At 53.4% G+C, this 17,660-nt stretch overlaps 1 protein-coding gene across 4 annotated transcripts in view; it reads right to left on the reverse strand.

Annotated features, from left to right (window-relative positions):
* The window catches only part of FSTL4 (follistatin like 4), a 432,333-nt gene that overhangs the window by 55,936 nt on the left and 358,737 nt on the right, over nucleotides 1-17,660 (reverse strand). For all 4 annotated transcript variants that reach the window (XM_024744975.1, XM_024744976.1, XM_024744973.1 and 1 more), the window contains exon 7: nucleotides 10,338-10,504. In XM_024744975.1, coding sequence (XP_024600743.1) covers nucleotides 10,338-10,504 — 167 coding nt within the window. The remainder of the gene's footprint in view (nucleotides 1-10,337; nucleotides 10,505-17,660) is intronic.

The following is a 17,660-nucleotide window of genomic DNA, read 5'->3' on the forward strand; positions in this document are numbered from 1 at the left end:
TCACTGCTGTGTCCCCAGTGCCTAGCGGGGCCTGACACAGAGTAAGCCCTCAGTAGACATTCGCTGAGCAGACTGTACAAGGCGCTGAGCTAGGCTCTCTGCAGGGGCTGTGCCCTGGTTCCCGTTCTTTGGGTTTGACAATGGAGGCGCCCACCTCCTGCCTTCCTGTGTCCCCAAATGTTACCAATCACCCGGGGTCCAAAGCAAGTGGCTGGTGGGGAGGCAGAGAGCTGGTCTCAAGTCTTGTCCCTGCCTTTCCACCCTGCCCCTTCTCCATGCTGCATCCTCAGGCCTGGGCACACTGGGAGGGCTCAGCTCAGTGCAGCAGGCAGAGCCCATGCGTGTAGTCCCAGACCGGGCTGATGGCTTCTGCGAGCCCCTAACAGAGTTGCTTAACCTCTCTGTCTGTTTTTCCTCACTGCTCCTGGGAGCAGAGGCATATCCCTTGGGTGATCGCTCAGGGGTGGAGGTGTGTGGGTTGCCGGATGCGTTATGGCTCTACTTTGAGCACCTAACTCATTATCAGCCTGTGAGTTAGGCTCTGGGGAGAACCTGACTCTGTACTAAATAAAATAATGGCTCTGGGCTGAAACAATAGGCATCATATAATTATAGAAAAAAAGTGCATATTATTTTCTGGAGCATGAATACTGGCTACAGAAATCAAAGTTACCTCATCGGATGTAAGGAAATTACTTTATAAATTGATTTATGAAATTACATAAAACTAAACCTGCAATCCTTCTTCTCCTGAAGGTTTTCTGAGGTGTGTCTGAATGCTGCTATCAGTGCTTGATTGCATCTCTGAAACTGTCTTTTTAGGGATGGCTTTTTTTTCTTTTGCTCTGATGCGTAGAAATGTATTAGCAAAATCAAGGTTCCTTCCAGAAATAAGCAGATGCCAGATTAGACCATTCTTTGTATTGATGCGCATCTGTCTTCGGAAAAGAGACAGTGTTACTTAAAGATACGTTTTTTTTTTTCTTTTTTGCCTTTTAAAAAGCTATTTTCTAAGTATCTGCCCTTACTAAAGTAATTAAATGAAACTTCAGTATTAAACAATATTTAAGCAGAGGCAAGATGGGGGATGTTGTCATGGTGACACATGTGAGTCAGGTCTAAGTAATATGAAGATGAGCCATCAGTGCTGATTATTTAGTGACTAAACGTTAGACACAAGGACTCCAGAGTGATTTCAGAGGTTAGGTTCATGGTACTGTCAGTGCTACAAAGTTTAGGAACATTTATTCAGAGCTTTTCTAGCTCTGCCCTCCTCAGGAGCACTCTTGGCTCTCTTTGGAGAGGATGGAGTAAAGGAGAGGGTCTTTTCCTCCAGGCTGGTTTGACTCTGGCCCCCAGAATTTCACTAACCCTAGCATGCCACCTGCACAAATGCACCCAAACACTGAGCGATGCAGTGCCTTGGTGATGGCCGGTCCTCAGAGATGTCTGCACTCACATGAACACACACATCCATTATCCAGACCCAGCAAAGACCAGATGCAGCACTGGTGGGCACAGACCAACATCCTTGTGAACACATGCAGTAAACAGCATGTGTTCACACCCATGTTCCAAACCCCTGCTCTCTCTACACAGCTGACCCCTCGGACTCACACTGGGGTTCCCGTGTTGGTCACCTGCTTCTAGCCCCTCAGAGGACAGACCTGTCACTCTGCGAGGGCCTGCAGAAGCAGTCCTCTTGATCAAAGTCCTCTTAAAAAAGAAGTCTCCGCAACTTCAAGCAATGCCTAAGTGGCCACTGAGCCCCCAGGGGAAGGCTGCTATGGACAGTCACGTTCGGTGTGAGCAGCCTGGAGTGCGTCTGTCCTCCTGCCCACTCCCAGGCCTGGCCCAGGACAGGGAGCCACAGGTGTGGGAGGCACTGTGGGGAGGCTCCGGGCTTGCCCAGGACTGTGGGGAGTGTGCAGACACTTGCTGCCTGGGGTTTATGTGGTCAGTGCCGAAGGGGAGGCACCTCATCTCTCTGTGCCCATGTGTGGCATGGTGCCTGGTGCATAATGGGTGCTCAGTTAGTGTTGGCTGAACGAACGGAGGTGTGTCAGCCTAGAGTGCTGGCTCGTGGGGAGCCACAGGAAGTGAAGGGAAGGAGTAACGTTACCCAGAGAGAGGTCTGGCCTTTGCCCTCAGCTATTGGGAGGTGAACTCTAGGCCTTGGGATGTGCCTTTGTTTGCTTGAGCAAACCGGAGCATCTAACAATGTGATTTATGATGGAGCCCTGCACCACATGGGACCAGCTCTGCCTCCTGTCTCCTGGCTGGATACTAGGGGTCAGCCACGCGGGCAGTATGGGATTGAGTGCTAGTGAAGGCTCTGGACACAGACCTGGGTGGGCTTCCCTGGTAGGTATGTTGTTACACGTCTATGCCGGGAGCCATGACCGCACCAGGAGACAATGGAAGCTCCGCACTTGGACCCTCCTGGACTCTGTCCTGTGGGCTTCTGCTCCTGGCTGATTTTAATCTGTACTCCTTCCTGATAATAAACCATAACTGTGAGTATAACAGCTCTCAGTGAGTTCTGTGAGTCCTTCTAGTTAAATTATTAAACCTAAAGGTAGTTTGGGGAACTCCCCAAACTTGAAATTGGTATCAGACTGAGGACGTTCTTGTATGAACTGCTGTCTCTAACTTTGTAATTGGTTCCAGAACTCAAATGGGGGAGATTCTGACCCAGTTGTGTGGATGCTAAGCATTTGCCCTGGGGACAAGCTTGAGTGTCTGAGTGCACACAGGGGCCTGGGTACCTGTACGAGAAGGCTCACGCCAGAGACATTGCTTTGAGCACCAGCTCGTCCATCTCCAGAGGCCAGAGGGCAGACACCTCTTGACTGGCCAGGACTCTAGAGTATATCATGTGGATGAGCGGCAGCTCCTGGGGCCTTCCGGGGAGTTGCAGGCCTGAGCCCCTGAATGGGGCTTCGGTTCCTTAACCTATCAGCCCTGTGTGCCCAGCCTGGGTGGGAAGGGACTCAGGCGCTAGACTGCACTGCAGGGTCAACTGAAGTTCCACAGCGTCTCAAACCTGCTGCCTTCATCTGGGAACCCTGCAACCCTCCCCCCGGGGGCCCCTTGCATCACGAGTCCCCAGGCCTAGAGGGCCTTACCAGCTCCTCTAACCTGGGTCACACTCCCAGCCAAGAGAGCTGATAGGCATTCTTGCTGTTCCGGAAACACCCCAGGGAGGATTTGATTAAATTTCCTTCCATGGCTCATTTCAGGGACCAACAAGGCTTGCAATCAGGAATTTTCTCCTGCTGTGGTGTTTAAAAATCTTATACACCATTGGAGGGAGTATAAACTGGTGCAACTTTTTTGGAGGGAGATTTGGCAATATCCATCAAAACTGAAAACATGTCCACTCTTGGATACAGTTATTCCACTTCTAAGAACTTATCTTACAGGACTGCTTACACAAATGTGCAAAGAGGTATGTATAAGGATGTTCACCACAGTATCGTTTTTATAAGATAAAGCCTGAAAACAGCCTGAATGTGAGCTCCCCTGCGTAGGGCTTGGGGCTCTGCATTCAGGGTCTGGAAGCTGGATCAGAACCTTCCTGAGGGACTCTGTACCTTTGAGATGGGGCCAGAAGAGGTCACTGAGCACAAGTAAAGCCTTGAAGCTAGTACTATTGAGATAGGTTGGGACCTGGGCCCCTTTGCTGCAGTGCTTGCACCTAGACACACCTCTCCTCGAGCAACAGAAAACAAAGAAACTGTGTGGGACTACAAATAACCGCGTGCATGCTGCCGTTGGGGCAAATTCTGGACGAAAGATACAAAGAGACCAAAAAACCCAACTGCCACTTCTGAAGAGCCTGGAGCAAAACCAAGGGTCGGGAGCAAAAGCAGGGTACTGCGCATGCCCTCTGCACACAACACCACCGAAGGGGTGGGCAAACCACATAAGCTGGCCCTCCAGCCCGAACCCCCTGGACTCATCCCTACTCTCACCGCATATAAAGAACAAGCTGGCCGGTTCCACCCCGCTCAGCTAGCGAGTCAGCAAGGGAACCTGTTGTTTGTTCTCACTCCCCGCTGCTGCAGCAGGGGCCCCAATAAAGCCTTGCCTGAATTTCTTGTCTGGCCTCTGATCAATTTCTGTTGATTAAAGAGGCCAAGAACCCTGGTCGGTAACACTATGGGGAAAGAGGGGTGATCCTGAGGAGGCCACTGAGAAAGCAAAGGCCAGTGGAGGTATTTGGGAGGGCAGAGACCCCCACGAGTTCCACAGGCTGATGTACCATGGGCCCGGGCCCTGTCTCTTGGAGAGCTCTGGCCAATTCTCCTTGTGGTTTGAGCTCATCCAAAGCTCAAAAGAACCGGTTGTTCATCTGTAACCAGGGTTTTCGACACTAGCTGGCCAAAGGCTTTGAGTGCTTCAAGTATACTGTTTTCCAAGATTTTAAAACAAAATGTACCCAAGCGTTTAACGAGATTATTTTAATGCAGAACCTACAACCACTGTCTAGCATGTTGCAAACAGCTCTCCGTGCTAATGAAACGCCTCTCATCTTTTTACAATAGATTCATGACTGGTTCATACAAAGACAATAAGAATTAAATGAGTCATGAGCTCTTAAATCATTCTCTTTTGGTCTTTTTAATAACTCACTTCCAAAGAAGAGCTGGCTAAGAGCATATGCTTCATTAGAGTTATTTGTTCATGGTTTTACACCATATAGGCACGGGGAAAAAGGGAATCTTTTAACACATCCTTCAAACACTGCCACAAATAATTTCTTTTAATGGGTTTTGTTTCTCTGCTTTTGTCATTGTACTCTGCCTGCCGACACCTGAAAGCCCCCAATAGGGAGACTTGGTGAAAGAAAAAAACAGCAAAAAACAGTGGCTTTTTCAAGTCATTTGCAATATATGGGGTTTGCTATAAGCCTTTTTTTGTTTTTAAAAGAAGAATACAATAGAAAAAATTTTCCTCTCCCTGAGAATATCTCGGCCAAACAATTCCACGTGCTGGTCTCAGAGCCTTCTGCCTTCTCTTTGCTGTGGCAGAGGCTGGTGGCTAACGAGACCTGGAGCACCAGACACACGGGCTGCACCAGGAGGGGACACATCCACTGGGGCTCGGACACTGCAGCGGTTACTGTTGAAGCAGGAGGCAGGCCCAGCTGCCCCAGGGCGAGGCCTTGGCAATGCTTGGTGCTAGGTGCTGTGTCCTAAGAGCAAGGAACCCGGGGAGCTCTGGCTGGGGTGTGCAGGCTGGCTGCAGGCCCTGGCAAGTCCCTGGACCCTCTGACTAACAGAACCCCACTTGCCTCACAGGGCTGCGATGAGGATTAAATGCTTGTGAGTGGACTAGCATGGAAACTGGTTCCTGGACACAGCAGTGGCTTAGTACCGATGGTAGAAACACCAGCATTAACGCTAGCAAGGATTCAGGAGTCAGCTATTTTCTGGGACTTTGGGGATGTCTTCTCCCTGCGTCTCCTCCCCTGATGGGCAGCCCCTGTCCTTGGGGATATAAGGGACAGTGAGGAAGACAGTTACGAGGGGAGGGCAGCTGACATTGTTGGGGCAGGGCGTGAGGACTGGGTTTGGGGACGGTCACTTTACTGCCTGAGTAGCTACTGTGTGGTCTGGGCAGGGTGCTGCAGCCTGGGATGGGCTCCACTTCTTCAGAAAGTGAGGTAGCCTCCCCCTCACCTCAAGGACACCTAGTGTGGAGCCCAGGGTAGGGAGAGAAGTGTATGGATCTGCCTCAGAGATGGGCCCCCACCGCAGCCCCGATGCCTGTCTCAGGGGACAGGCCTCGGGAGACAGGAGAGATGGAGGCTGTGAGGTCCAGGTGAAAAAGCAAGGTTCCTGGCTCCTGTGCAGGCCTCTCATGCCCCACACGTCCATTTCCTTATCACAGCACTGTATAACCCCAGAGCCCAGAGAGCCCTCGGGGGGCACCTGGCTGGTCCCCTTTCCGCTTGGGTACCGGTGGTGAGAGGCATCTCCCTGCCTCCTAAGGCAGAGTCCTTCCTGAGGGTAAACTTCCCCCAAGGACTCTGGTTGTGGCCCTCCAGAGTGACGGGCTGCCCTCCCCCACGTAGCACAGGGCTGTCTGAGCAGAGCAGGGCCCTAGGCTGGGCATGCTGACCACAGGCACACAGTGCATGGCCTGCAGGGTGCGGGCTTGCCCAGGCACGCCGGCGTAGGTGCTCTCCTGGCCGGCAGCCTGGCCCAAGATCAGGGCAGGTGGTGCTCAGGGAGCTGCTGTGCCTGTCCCCTGCCCTCAGCTTCTGAGCTGGAGCAGTGGCCGTGGGCCCTTGAGGGCTGAGATGGGGGCCACAGGGCCAGGTCTGAAGCCGCCAGACCCACCACTGCTTCTGTAAAGAGCCCAGCAGCTGGCCAGGAAGTAAACAAATTACAGGCCGCCCTTTGTGAGCTCTGGGGAACGTGCATGAGCAGAAACTATTGATTTCTTATCACCCAAACAGAAGGAGGTATCACAATCCAGAGACCCGCTGCCGGGAGGTGAGGCAGAATTCCCGCCCCTCCTGGGGAGCACCTGTCTTGGGGGCCTTTGCACCCCTGGTACCTAGTGCTGCCCTCTGCCTGGGGGGTTTGTTTTCCCGGGTGGGGCTGAGGCAGGGCCCCTCATGGCCTGTGCTGCAGTGAGGCTGAGGCATCCTGCAGAGGGGGGCTCAGGCATCCCGGGGGCGGGGCACAACAGGTCTGTGCTACCTTGCCCCCTCGGGGCCGGGGAGAATGTCTTTGCTCTACGCTCTGCCACAGGGCTTGCCACTCGCAGGCACTTATTATGTGAATCTAGAGGATGGCTCCCCACGTAGGCCATCTGGATGGCCGTGTACACATTGGTGACTCCTGACAGCGACACTGCTCACTGGGGAATCCAAGTGGCTCCTTCTTGCTTGGCTCCGGGCTACAAGGGTACATTTACTTTCTGATCAAATATTATTCTGATGCTTGAGGCATCCTTGAAGTTTGCAAGTCAGAAAAGTTTAATTACATGTGTCATTAGCATGGCATTCTGTAATAGCTCTGTGACTGAAATCATTAACAGAATTCAAGACAAGACAAATTCGTATTTTGTTGCTCATGAAAACCTCTCATTAAGAGAGTAGTGAAAAAGTGATTCATATTTTGTTGCCAATCAAGATGTCTCATACAAACGACAAAGAAAGGAGGCCCACACCTCTCGGTGCTCTCTAATCTGCCCGCCTTGGGTTTTGTAAGCTGATCAGCTTCCCCTGTTTGTGCAGTGTTTCGGAGCCAGTTGATCATTACAAGGCCTGTGATCGTGTTTCATCTCTGACTGTGGCAGGTGGGGGAGGGCGCTGAGATGCCACAGGCTGGGGGGCTCTACGAACCCCTCGATCCCCGATCTTTGCTCGACCAGGGTAGCGCGCCCCCTGGGCTTTTCTCCCCTGACCAATCTTGCTTCAGAAATGCCCCGAGAATCCTGATGACCCAGCTCTACCCATCTCCAGCCTGAGGTCCTCCTGGGGCTGCTCTCCTCACTGTCCTAGGACACGCTCAGTCTGAAAATGCCCGCGCGAGGATGACAGCCTCATCCCCGTTTCCCCACAGGCTCAGAGAAGGTGACGGCCCTGGACCTGTCGGAGGTGGCTGGGCAGTGTCTCCCTCTGGATGAATCAAGGCTGACCTGAATCAAGGCGACTACAGGCAGCAGGGGCACCCCAGGGTCACATCTGCCTGACGGGGAGCCTCACCAGACTGCACTGGCTGCTGTCTGGGGACTCAGGCTGCAAGGGGTTGAGAGTGTTGTCTGGTGGGAGCGGTAATAATAATAATTAGTAATATTGTGAAAACGAGAGTGATAATAGTTAGCATGGAACATTATATGCTAAGAATTTCATGTGTCTCTTAATCCTCATTATAACCCTATGAGGCAGGATCTATTATTTATCCCTTTTCCACAGAGGAGGAAACTGAGGCCTAGAGAAGTCAAGTGCCATTTCCAAGGTCACTCAACTAGTAAGTGGCAGAACTGAGGCTTAAACCCAGGTCCTTTTGACCCCAGAGCCTGGCCCTTCATGAGCAGGCTGTGCTGCATCCCTCCCCTCTTAAAGGCAGGTGCGTGCGTGTGTGTGTGTGTGTGTGTGTGAGCGTGTTGTGTGAGTGTTGTGTTGTGTTGTGTGTGTGTGTGCTTGCATGCATCGGGCAAGGACCCCCGCGGGGCTGGCGCTGCCCTGCACCTCACGCTGGGGTTTCTGAGAAGCACAGGCCCCTGCCTGCTTGTGGGCTGCTGACTTGCCCAGAGCAGCGTTTCCTGGGAGGTAACAAGAGGCCATTAATCTCCAGTTGCACCCACAATTACCCAAATTGCTAACCTCACTGTGAAAAATAGAAATTCAATTGAGCTGGTGCTGGAGGCATGTTCGAGGGAGGGGAAAGACACTCAGAGTAATTTAATTAACCGCTGGCAAGTGCATTAAGAGGAGTTCTGCCTCTGCCTTTATTTCTAATGTCTTTAAATAGAGCATCAAGCAATGCACATGGATGTTCAGACAGACACAGGAGGACCTGACCTAGTTCTGAATTAATCACTACTGGCCAAACATGGTTAAAAGCTGGCAGCCCACCTTGAAAGCGATGCACACACAAATGTGCACCCCAGCGCACACACGTGCACACACACACACACACCCTAGTCTTTACAAACAGGACAGTGCCTTCCCTTGCTAAGATCGCAGAGAAGCCCTGGGCACCTCAGGCTCAGAAGATGAAGAACTCTGCCCACCCAGCATCTGACCATCAAGCAGCCACTAGGCTTGTGCTGGTACTGACATTCAGAGATGGGTGGGATATAGGCTATGCTCACTATAGTGGGGAAATTGCAAGGAAACCATCCTGCCTGGTGTGACAAAGGTGGGGGAAGGGCACTTCTGCCCAGCCTTGCCTAGGGTGGGACTCTAGAGTGACCCCCCTCTTCCCATCTGCTTCCCCCATGTTCTCCAGGGCACATCCAGAGGGGCCTTGGGAGTAGCAGAATTCCAACTTTGTGGTTCCTGCAGGATTAAACGCTGGACCTCTCTCCCCACAAAGCAGTCTCAGAATTGGAAGGGATCTTCAAGATCATGGGGTTTAGCTGCCCTCTTGTGGCTAGCAGCATTGTTTACCATGATCCTGCTTGAGCTTGTATGCCTCTAGGGATGGGGAGCTCACTGCCTCCTGTGATGCTCACTCCATTGCGGGGCAGGGCTGATGACTGGAATGGTGTTGCATCTAAGCAAACCAATTGGTCTCTTGCCCTTTGTGCTAGTCCATCTCATGGGTCACACGGCCCAGGCCAGCTCCCTCTGCCCCAGCACCTCCCTCACCACCTCACAGTGGCTACAGGAACTGACCACCCATCCCACAGGTCTTCCTTCTTGGGGCCAAGCAGCCCATTCTGGGTTGGCCTGTCCTGAGCCAAGGAGACCAGGGCTGCCCCTTTTCTGCCTGAAACTTGTATTCCTGTCACAGTAGCTCAAGACCTGTCAGCCATCCTGGCAGCGCCCTGTGTGGGTGACAACACTCCATCTTCTCACATGAACTCCCAGGAAGCCACCTTATCCTGTGCCAAGCCAGGGCCAGTGCGTATCCTTGACTCAATCCCTTCATTCCTCAAGGCCAGTAGAAGGGAGGCACCGACAATGTTGCTCTTCTAATAGATGAACTCACTGAGGATCAGTTTAAGAAATCGTCCAGTCATAAAGGCAGAGTGGGGTGATGCTGGGACCCCAGTGCGGGGTGCCTGCGCCCTCAGAACCCAGGAGGCCCCCGCTGCTCCTGTTAGGCTATGAGAGCTCTGGAGCTCTCTTCTTCTGCTCAACTCATCACATCCATACTCCCTCTCCCAGCAAACAAGGCTCCTGGGCAGGCCCCTCTGGCCTGATCTTGTTTCCTTTCACCACCCTGCTGCCCCTGCCCTCCAGCCAACCCAGCCCAGAGGCTCACCTCTGCCCTCCACAGGGAATACCCCCTCATCGGCGTCCAGCTGTCTGTATCCTCCCCAGCTTCAGGGTCCAGAGTCTCTCCTGGGGGGCACCCAGCCAGATGCTCTCCCCTGCCCAGGAACCTCCTGCCCTGCCCACCGTGCCTCCCCTGTTCACCTTATTCTGGGGTTGGCTAGCAGCTTGCAGCCACCATCCATCCTATTCTCTGCACGAGGTGGGACTGATACCTCCAGACACCAGACAACAGGCTGAATGGCACCACCATGGGATGTGAAAAGAAAGCCCTCTGGCCCTGCAGCTACCACATGGCATCTCGGCATCTTGCCCAGTTGGCTTCCCTGGGAGGTGCGTCTGAGCTCAGAGTCAGAGCCAGGTGACTTACATTGATGTCTTCCAAATCCAGGAAGTTCAGGGCCAGCCCGTTGCGCTTCCAGACGATGGGCGGCCGCAGGTCTCCGCGGACAGCGCAGGTCAGCACTGTGCTCAGGCCCACGGTCACTGTGGCCACACTGACCCTCTCCTCAGGGGCGAGACTGAGCTGTACCACCTCTGCAGGGAAAGGAGAAGCCGTCAGCTGTAGGCCCAGGAAATGGAGTCTATACCTGAAGGGATACAGCCCCAGGGATCTACTGCAGGTCAGGGGCCTCGGGCAAGTTCCTGGAGCAGGAACATTGTCCATAATGTGCTGACTAAATGTACAGATGGACACACCTCCTGGGAGAGGGGCCACAACTTACGTGAAATGCTCAAAGGGCTGTTCGAGGCAAATCAGGTCAGGAACCACAGCTAGCGTAGGGGAAGCATCTGGGCGGTGGATCTGTGAGTCAAGCTAAGAGTGTGGGCTGCCCCTCCGAAACCAGGGAACCAGGTGTGCTGGCCCTGCCCTGTGCTCTCCAGGCCCCCTGGAGTCGGGGCCTTGCCAAGTGCTTGTCAAGGTCTGCTGGCTGGGCCGACAGGTTTCTCATCTACCTGGGGGCAAATTAAAGGTTGCACTGTCTGAAGTCTGGGGAATGAACTGGCTGACCTTTGAAGGTTTGTTTCTGTCTAAGGATTCTCTGAACTTGGATTTGGATTTCTGCTCAGCCACCGTACACTGTAGCCTTTAATTTTTTGAAGTGTACTTCAGGCTGTACAAATGATTAATCCTTGCCATTTTATACTTGATAACTGGCATTAAGACTGATCATCCATCAGACAAAGAGGAAGGGTCTAAAAGATCTCCCTGCAATCACAGGCCTTTTGAAATTCTCAGGATTAAAGAAAAAAATCAAACTCAGGGTATTCAAATGCCAAAATGGGATGAGGCTTGGAGGGGGTGTCACTAGCTCACTGACTGGACTACCCCTCCACTCTTCTGCCCCCAAATCTACTTGGGGGAGCTTGGGGAGGCAGCCAGAGGCAGCATGAGTGGGGGGAGGGGGCTGGCTCTGGGGGCCTGTGCTACTACTCTGGGATGCCAGCAAAGACGCTGGGACCTGGGGGCCTGACAGGTGTGGAGAAAGGCACAGAGTTGGGACCTGAGCTCTGTGACTCAGCGGGACACTTTTGAGCTGTGACCAGGCAGCACACCTGTGCTCACACCCTCTCGCCAGTGTGTGTGGGAAAGGAGGAGGGGAAGGGGAGCAAAAACAGCTGTAGGTGCCACGCACCGCAAAGCAGGTGCAGTGAAAGCAGGTGCACTAAGGTCTGATCCTGAGCCCCAAAGCCCTTTCTCCTCTGCAAACATTCAGTGGCCTGGCCCTGGGCCCACGAAGAGGAACAAGATATACACTAGGTGCTTAATCGGTGCTTGTTGGATGGACGGATGGATGAAAAATGGAGAAAACGGAAATAAAGAAGGAAAGAAGAGCCAACAGGCCAGTGGAGAGGGGCAATCACACAGAGGAAAAATGTGACTCCCGCTGAAGGAGCCACAGGAGGAAAGGTAAGCACTGAGTGACTGATGCAGACGCAACCGGCGTAATATTTTACAAACATTAAAGTGATGCATTTCAAGTTCCCTCTTAAATCATGTTCTGCTTGCTGCCCTCCCACCTCTGAGTCATGAGGCTTATTGCTCCAGCAGAGAAGCCGCTAACCCTCTGTAGCAAGAGCCAGGCTTTGGAGATTCAGAGGGGTAGAGAGAGGGAGAGAAGAACTTGTGCCCAAGTGCAGAGGAGACAACGCTTCCTCCTCAGAAGAGCCACAAGGCTCCGTGCTCTGTGGAAGTGGGAGGAGGTGTGGAAGGCCCCCCTCGTCCCAGGCGTGTGGGAAGAAGGAGGGAGACAGCGGGAAGGGCAGAGAGCATGCCTGTTGGTGTGCGGGTGAGGGGAACCACGGGGGGCTCTAGGAGGAGGCTGAACCCTCCCTCAAGCGGCCTGCACCCCACCACCTCAGGCGACCACAAAGATGTGGCAGAGAACCAGGGCCTGTGCTTGTCTGCCAGAGCCCCCTCGGTCCCTCGCGGCATGGAGGGACCCAGAGGTTCCTGGCTGGGTCAGGGTGTGCTCTGGGCCCCTGTACCTGAGGACTGCATTGGACTCTCAGACCTGGGCCTGACGGAACGGCTTCCAGACCTCAAGGGCACATCATGCCAGTGGGGACGCTGGACTCCACTAGGCTGAGAGTGTCCAGACCAAAAGCACAGCAGGGCTGACCTCTGCCGTGGGTGCCCGTGGACAGCGCGACCAGGGTCCTCGTGGTGGGGACCAGAGGTGGCAGTGGACAGCCGCACGCTAACCTCTACACTCAGAAACCAGCTTGGGGGGCTGGGAATTGGAGACACAAAGCATTTTTATTAGCCAGGGCATTACTTACGTGGACTGTTAAAATGATCAGCTCGGACTAAGCTTTACAATGGACTGAACATTTAGGGACATTTTTCTGCCAGTGGCTGGTGGGTGGGGTGTGTGAAGCAGTCAGTTATGTTACAAAAGGAACCTATGTTTTCTTTGCATGTATGAGTACCAGTGAGAGTAAAAGTAAAAGGCCAACTGGGAAGTCAGGGAGGGGCCCTCAGAGGAAGCAGGACCTCCCCTGGGCTCCAGAACTCTGCTTCTCCAGGTATGGTTCCTCCCACCACCTGCATCTCATCTCTGGGGCAACTGATCAAAACGCAGACTCCCGCCCCTCGAGCCCAGGCTGGTACTGTCTGGTGGCAGGATGGGCATCAGGTTTTAACAATCATCCAGGGGCTTCTGTGGTACCTGAGGCCTGAGAGCCACTGCCTTAAAAGATTGGGGTGTGGCGGGAATGGGGAGATGGAAAGGGATAATGTGGGTGCAGGTGGGGAGGGGAGGCAGTGTGGTCGGTGGGGTCCCAGGGGCCTTAATTACCAGTCTAGGAGCATGGGAATGGAAGATTACGTGCAGTGTAGGAGCCCCTTCCTCCATGTGGCCCCAAAGTCTTCCATTTTAAACAGTTGTAGAAAAATGGCTGGAGGAGCCTATAGCACGGGGCTAAAAACAAACAAACAAACAAACAAGCCCGAGTGGGAAGCCTGTGTGGCTCGCCATCCGCCGCTGGGATCTGGTTCCCGCATCTTTCCTGAGTGCACCCTCGAACATCTGTATGTCTGAAGATGTGTGATTTTCACGGGAAAGACGCATGCAAAATTAGAATGCATGAGTACTGACAAAACCATCATAATTCTGCTCCTGTCAGCTACACAAATATTAACCAAACAGCAAATATTTGGGTCATTTAAAGTTTAATTAAATGAATGTTTTATTAGATTTCGTCCATGTCAATATTCCCCAGATCCTTTTAAAATTCTGGAGATATTTATGGCAAATGAACTGCTCCTCACTCTTGGTTATTTACTGTTCAACACGTCTTCCCCGGCAGGCCCCACCTCCCAGGGTGATTTCCCAGTGAGGGAAAGATGAGGCAGCATCACGGCCTGGGGCTCGAGAGAACTGGGCAGATGCCTGGCTATGGCTCTGGACACCCTGGCCTCCAGGCCTGGCTCTGCTGGTGACACCCGAGTGGCCTTGGGCAGGTCCTTCCTGTCCCTGGGCCTCAGTTTAGACATCCGTATAATGAGGGATTGCGCTAGGAGGGCTCTGGGGGCCTGGCTGGCTTTCAGGCACTAGGATTCGGAGCGCACGGTTCTGAGCAGACGTCCCTGCTCACTCTCCCCGGTCCTGCTGGGAGCTGCCCGGCTGCCGCTTCCCGCAACGCCACCTGCCTCTGTTCCTTGCCCACTTGCCGTGATGGTACAAGTGACGCCTCAAGTGGCAGCGTGAACAGTTGCCAAGCCCACAGGGGCTTCCCTCCTGATATCCCCTGAACCCTCCCATCCCTCTCCATCCAAGTCCTCAACAGCCTCCTGTATGGTCACCCCTCCAGTTTGCCCCTTCTGCCCGTGAGTGTCCTGGTCACCACTTGGAGTACAAGATATATCACAGCCCTGCTCAAAAGCTACTAGTGGCTCCCCATCACCCACAGATTCACCGTGAATTGAGAACAGTCCCTGACCTTGCCCCACATTCTCCTCCCAGGTGACTCAACATGGTACCCACTGGTCCCCATCCCATTGTGGTTTGGGGTCTAAACTTGTGCCTACTTGGCAACTTCTACTCGTCTATTCTGAGACTCTCACACTCTTGGTCCCCAACCCCAGGATGACCTCATGGGATGTTTCTGGGACTCTGAAGTCTTCACATAAGGAGACACTTGGACAGACATTGGGTGAAGATTGAAAGAAATCATCCTGGTGAACTTATCATGATCTTTTCAGCCTTAAGTAACAGAAATTCTCAGAAATGCTCAACTAGCCTAGGGAAAAAAAAAAAGAAAAAACAAGAACAGGGATGATCTTAATGCCTGTAATTGGGAAATCTAAGGGGGTGGAGGAGGCTGCAAGCATCCAGGGCCCTCAACAGTGGCACTCTCCGCGTGGCTGCAAGATGTCCAGGGGTGGCCCCACCCTCACATTGTTCCTGTACACGGGATCCCGGAGAAAGGGCCCAAATCCTTCCTGAGAGCCCTGCCAAAAAGCACGGGGGGGAATCTAATTGCCCAGACTCATCTCCTGCGTGCTTCCCTGAAGCAATCAACCAGGCCAGGTGGATGGAGTACTCGGTAGTCGCAGTACTGATCGACCCACAGGCCTGGGCCATGTGGTCACCTCTGGGCCGGGCGCTGGGTGGTTGGGGGTGGGGTCAGATGTCACGACAGAAAGGGTGTGCCCTGTGACCCCCACAGAGACACCGAGAGGGCCCCTTCGGTCCCCTCCATTCCTTCACAGCCCTGTCTGGAAGCCTCTACATGCTGCAAGATGATGATGGGGCGGTGGCTGGAGCCACGTTGTGAAGACAATGAGAGTCACCAGGAGGAAACCTGATTTGTTACCACCGTCTGCCCCCCACCTGCCCCCTCTTTGGAGAGTGATCTGGAAGGGCTTTGTGATGGTGGTGTGGCAGGGCTGAGGGGACCCCACAGTCCTCTCGAGCCTCCCGTGGTGATGGGGACAGGAGGAGGGCCAGGCAGCCTGGGATGTGCGTAGATGGCCCTCTTACGTGTTCAGTGAACACACTGACTGAACTTCTACCGTGGGCTGAACCCCACCCCTGCCCAGGCACGTCTGTAGAGCAGGGGACTCAGATATGTCTGCACCTGGACTCTGCTCTGGTGTGGCCCAGTGTCACGGGAGAGGGAGGTGGAGAAGCCACACTGCAGCCCTCCAGGGAGCAGCCTGTGGAAGGGCCGACAAGGGGTCCTTCCAGCTCTTGGCTGTGGCTCTGCTGCTCCCATGGTGTTGACCATCTGTGGTCCCATGGGCCACTCTGTGGGAAGTGTCCCTAGGTTTCTGGGGGACCAAGCAACAAGATATGCCTTGTGCCCAGAGGATGGTGGGGGCAGTAACAGAGGGCTGAGCTGGGGGCTCCTGTCAGGTCTGGGGTGACAGTGAATCTGTAGAAAGAGGCTGGTGTCCCTGGAAAGGGAGGGCCAGGGTGGGGAGCTTGTCTGGCACTGCTAGGCAGAGGTGGACACAAAGAGACAATGTCCTCACTATAAGAACCAGCACTGGAAGGCTGCCTGGTGTGTAGGCAATTCATGGAGGGCAAGGGAAATGGGGGTTCCTCACAGCTTGGGACATCTGTCTCCCTATGGGCCAGGCCTTCCGACATCAGTCAGCTTTTCTTTATTCCTCCTGGGATGAAGAGGCTCAGGTAGCATTGCCATGATTGTCAAAGTCAGCGTGGGTTGCTCAGCACAACAGAGACCTTCCTGCTTCACTTGAGGCAGGAAATAGATGGGCCCCAGCCTGAGCAGCTGGAATCTATCCCCTATGGACAGATACTCCAAGATAAAGATAATGGCAGGAGCAAGGAGGAGCTGAGTCCTGCTTGGATGAAAAATAAAGAGACTACATATTTCTCATTCTTGAGGTCAAGGAGACTGCTCAAACTACACATGCACAGAAAGGTTCCTCAGAGATCAGAGAAGGGAGGGGGCGCCAGACCATAATATGTTCTGTCAACTTCTCAGAAACCCTTGCGCTGGAATCCATCTTGGCTAAGAGATTCACACGCACACAGGGGAGGGCCCTGAGTCAGACCAAATATGGACTCAGAGCCAGGCAAAGCAAGATGATTGGCCAGAGGAAACCAGAAGAACTTTCCCCATATAAGTGATTTAAACTACCCCAAAAGTGCAACTCTTTCTCTGAGCCCACCTGTGTGAGTCTATCCACACATACTTTTTTCCTCCTAATAAACACTTTACTTGTTTCATTACTTTCCATCTCTTTGTTGAAATTCCTTTCTCCAAGGCTGACCTTGTCACTAACCACTGGCCCTGGTGGTCTAGTGGCTAGGATTTGGGGCTCTCGCTGCCGTGGCCTGGCTTCAGTCGGGGAACTGAGATCCTGCTTTGAGCCTCTGCAGGCCAAGGCCACCCGAGATCACACTCACCAGGCTGCACGTTGGCAGGGGGGTCCCAGCAGCACTGTTTGGCCCTCCTGTATCTAGTACAGTGCCTGGCACACGGCAGGTGGGCTTCAGGTCCAGTCCAGGGAGACACCTCCTTGGCTCTCTAGGCCCTTCAAACCACAGTGGGAACACCCTTGGTTTTCCAGACACAGCCCTCACTCTCCTCCCCACACATGCGCTCTCCCTGCTCCTTGGAGCTTGGAGAGAAGAGGCAGCATGGGGGATTAATGGGCCCACCATGAGCAAGCGAACAAGCACCCTGCCTAGAAGCAGGAGGCCATAAAACTTGAATTGTGGGAGAACCGGGTTTTAGTTCCTATTACAGCTTTCCCTTAATCTCAGGCGCTATTTCTCACACTGACTTGAACTCAATGAGACACTCATAAACCCATCAGCACCCTCTCAAGCAGGCTTCTGGTGCTTCACAGCAATAGAAATTAAATTTCTTAAATTCCTGTCAAGTTGGCGTTAGTTTTCTTATGCTAGAAATGCACTAATGGAACACATTCCTACCTGGACATTTGCCAGTTTTCAAATGATGCTCTTGGTGGAAAGACTCTGTTCAAACCTCAGTCTACCAGCCCCCACATCCCTGTGTTGACTGAGCTAGGCTCAGGGCAAACCTGGGCTCAGGGGCTGGCTGGAAATGAGGGAGACCTGGAGAGACACCGCAGACCAGGCGCTTAGAGAGCTCTCTGCAGTGGTGGCCTCTTTGCACACTGCTCTCCTCTCGCGGTAATGTGCTTCCCCCGTGACCCGGGGAACACCCCCCCCCCCCGGGGGGCCTG

The sequence above is a fragment of the Neophocaena asiaeorientalis genome, unplaced genomic scaffold (genome assembly GCF_003031525.2).
Source record: "Neophocaena asiaeorientalis asiaeorientalis breed wild unplaced genomic scaffold, Neophocaena_asiaeorientalis_V1.1 scaffold235, whole genome shotgun sequence".
Taxonomy (NCBI): domain Eukaryota; kingdom Metazoa; phylum Chordata; class Mammalia; order Artiodactyla; family Phocoenidae; genus Neophocaena; species Neophocaena asiaeorientalis.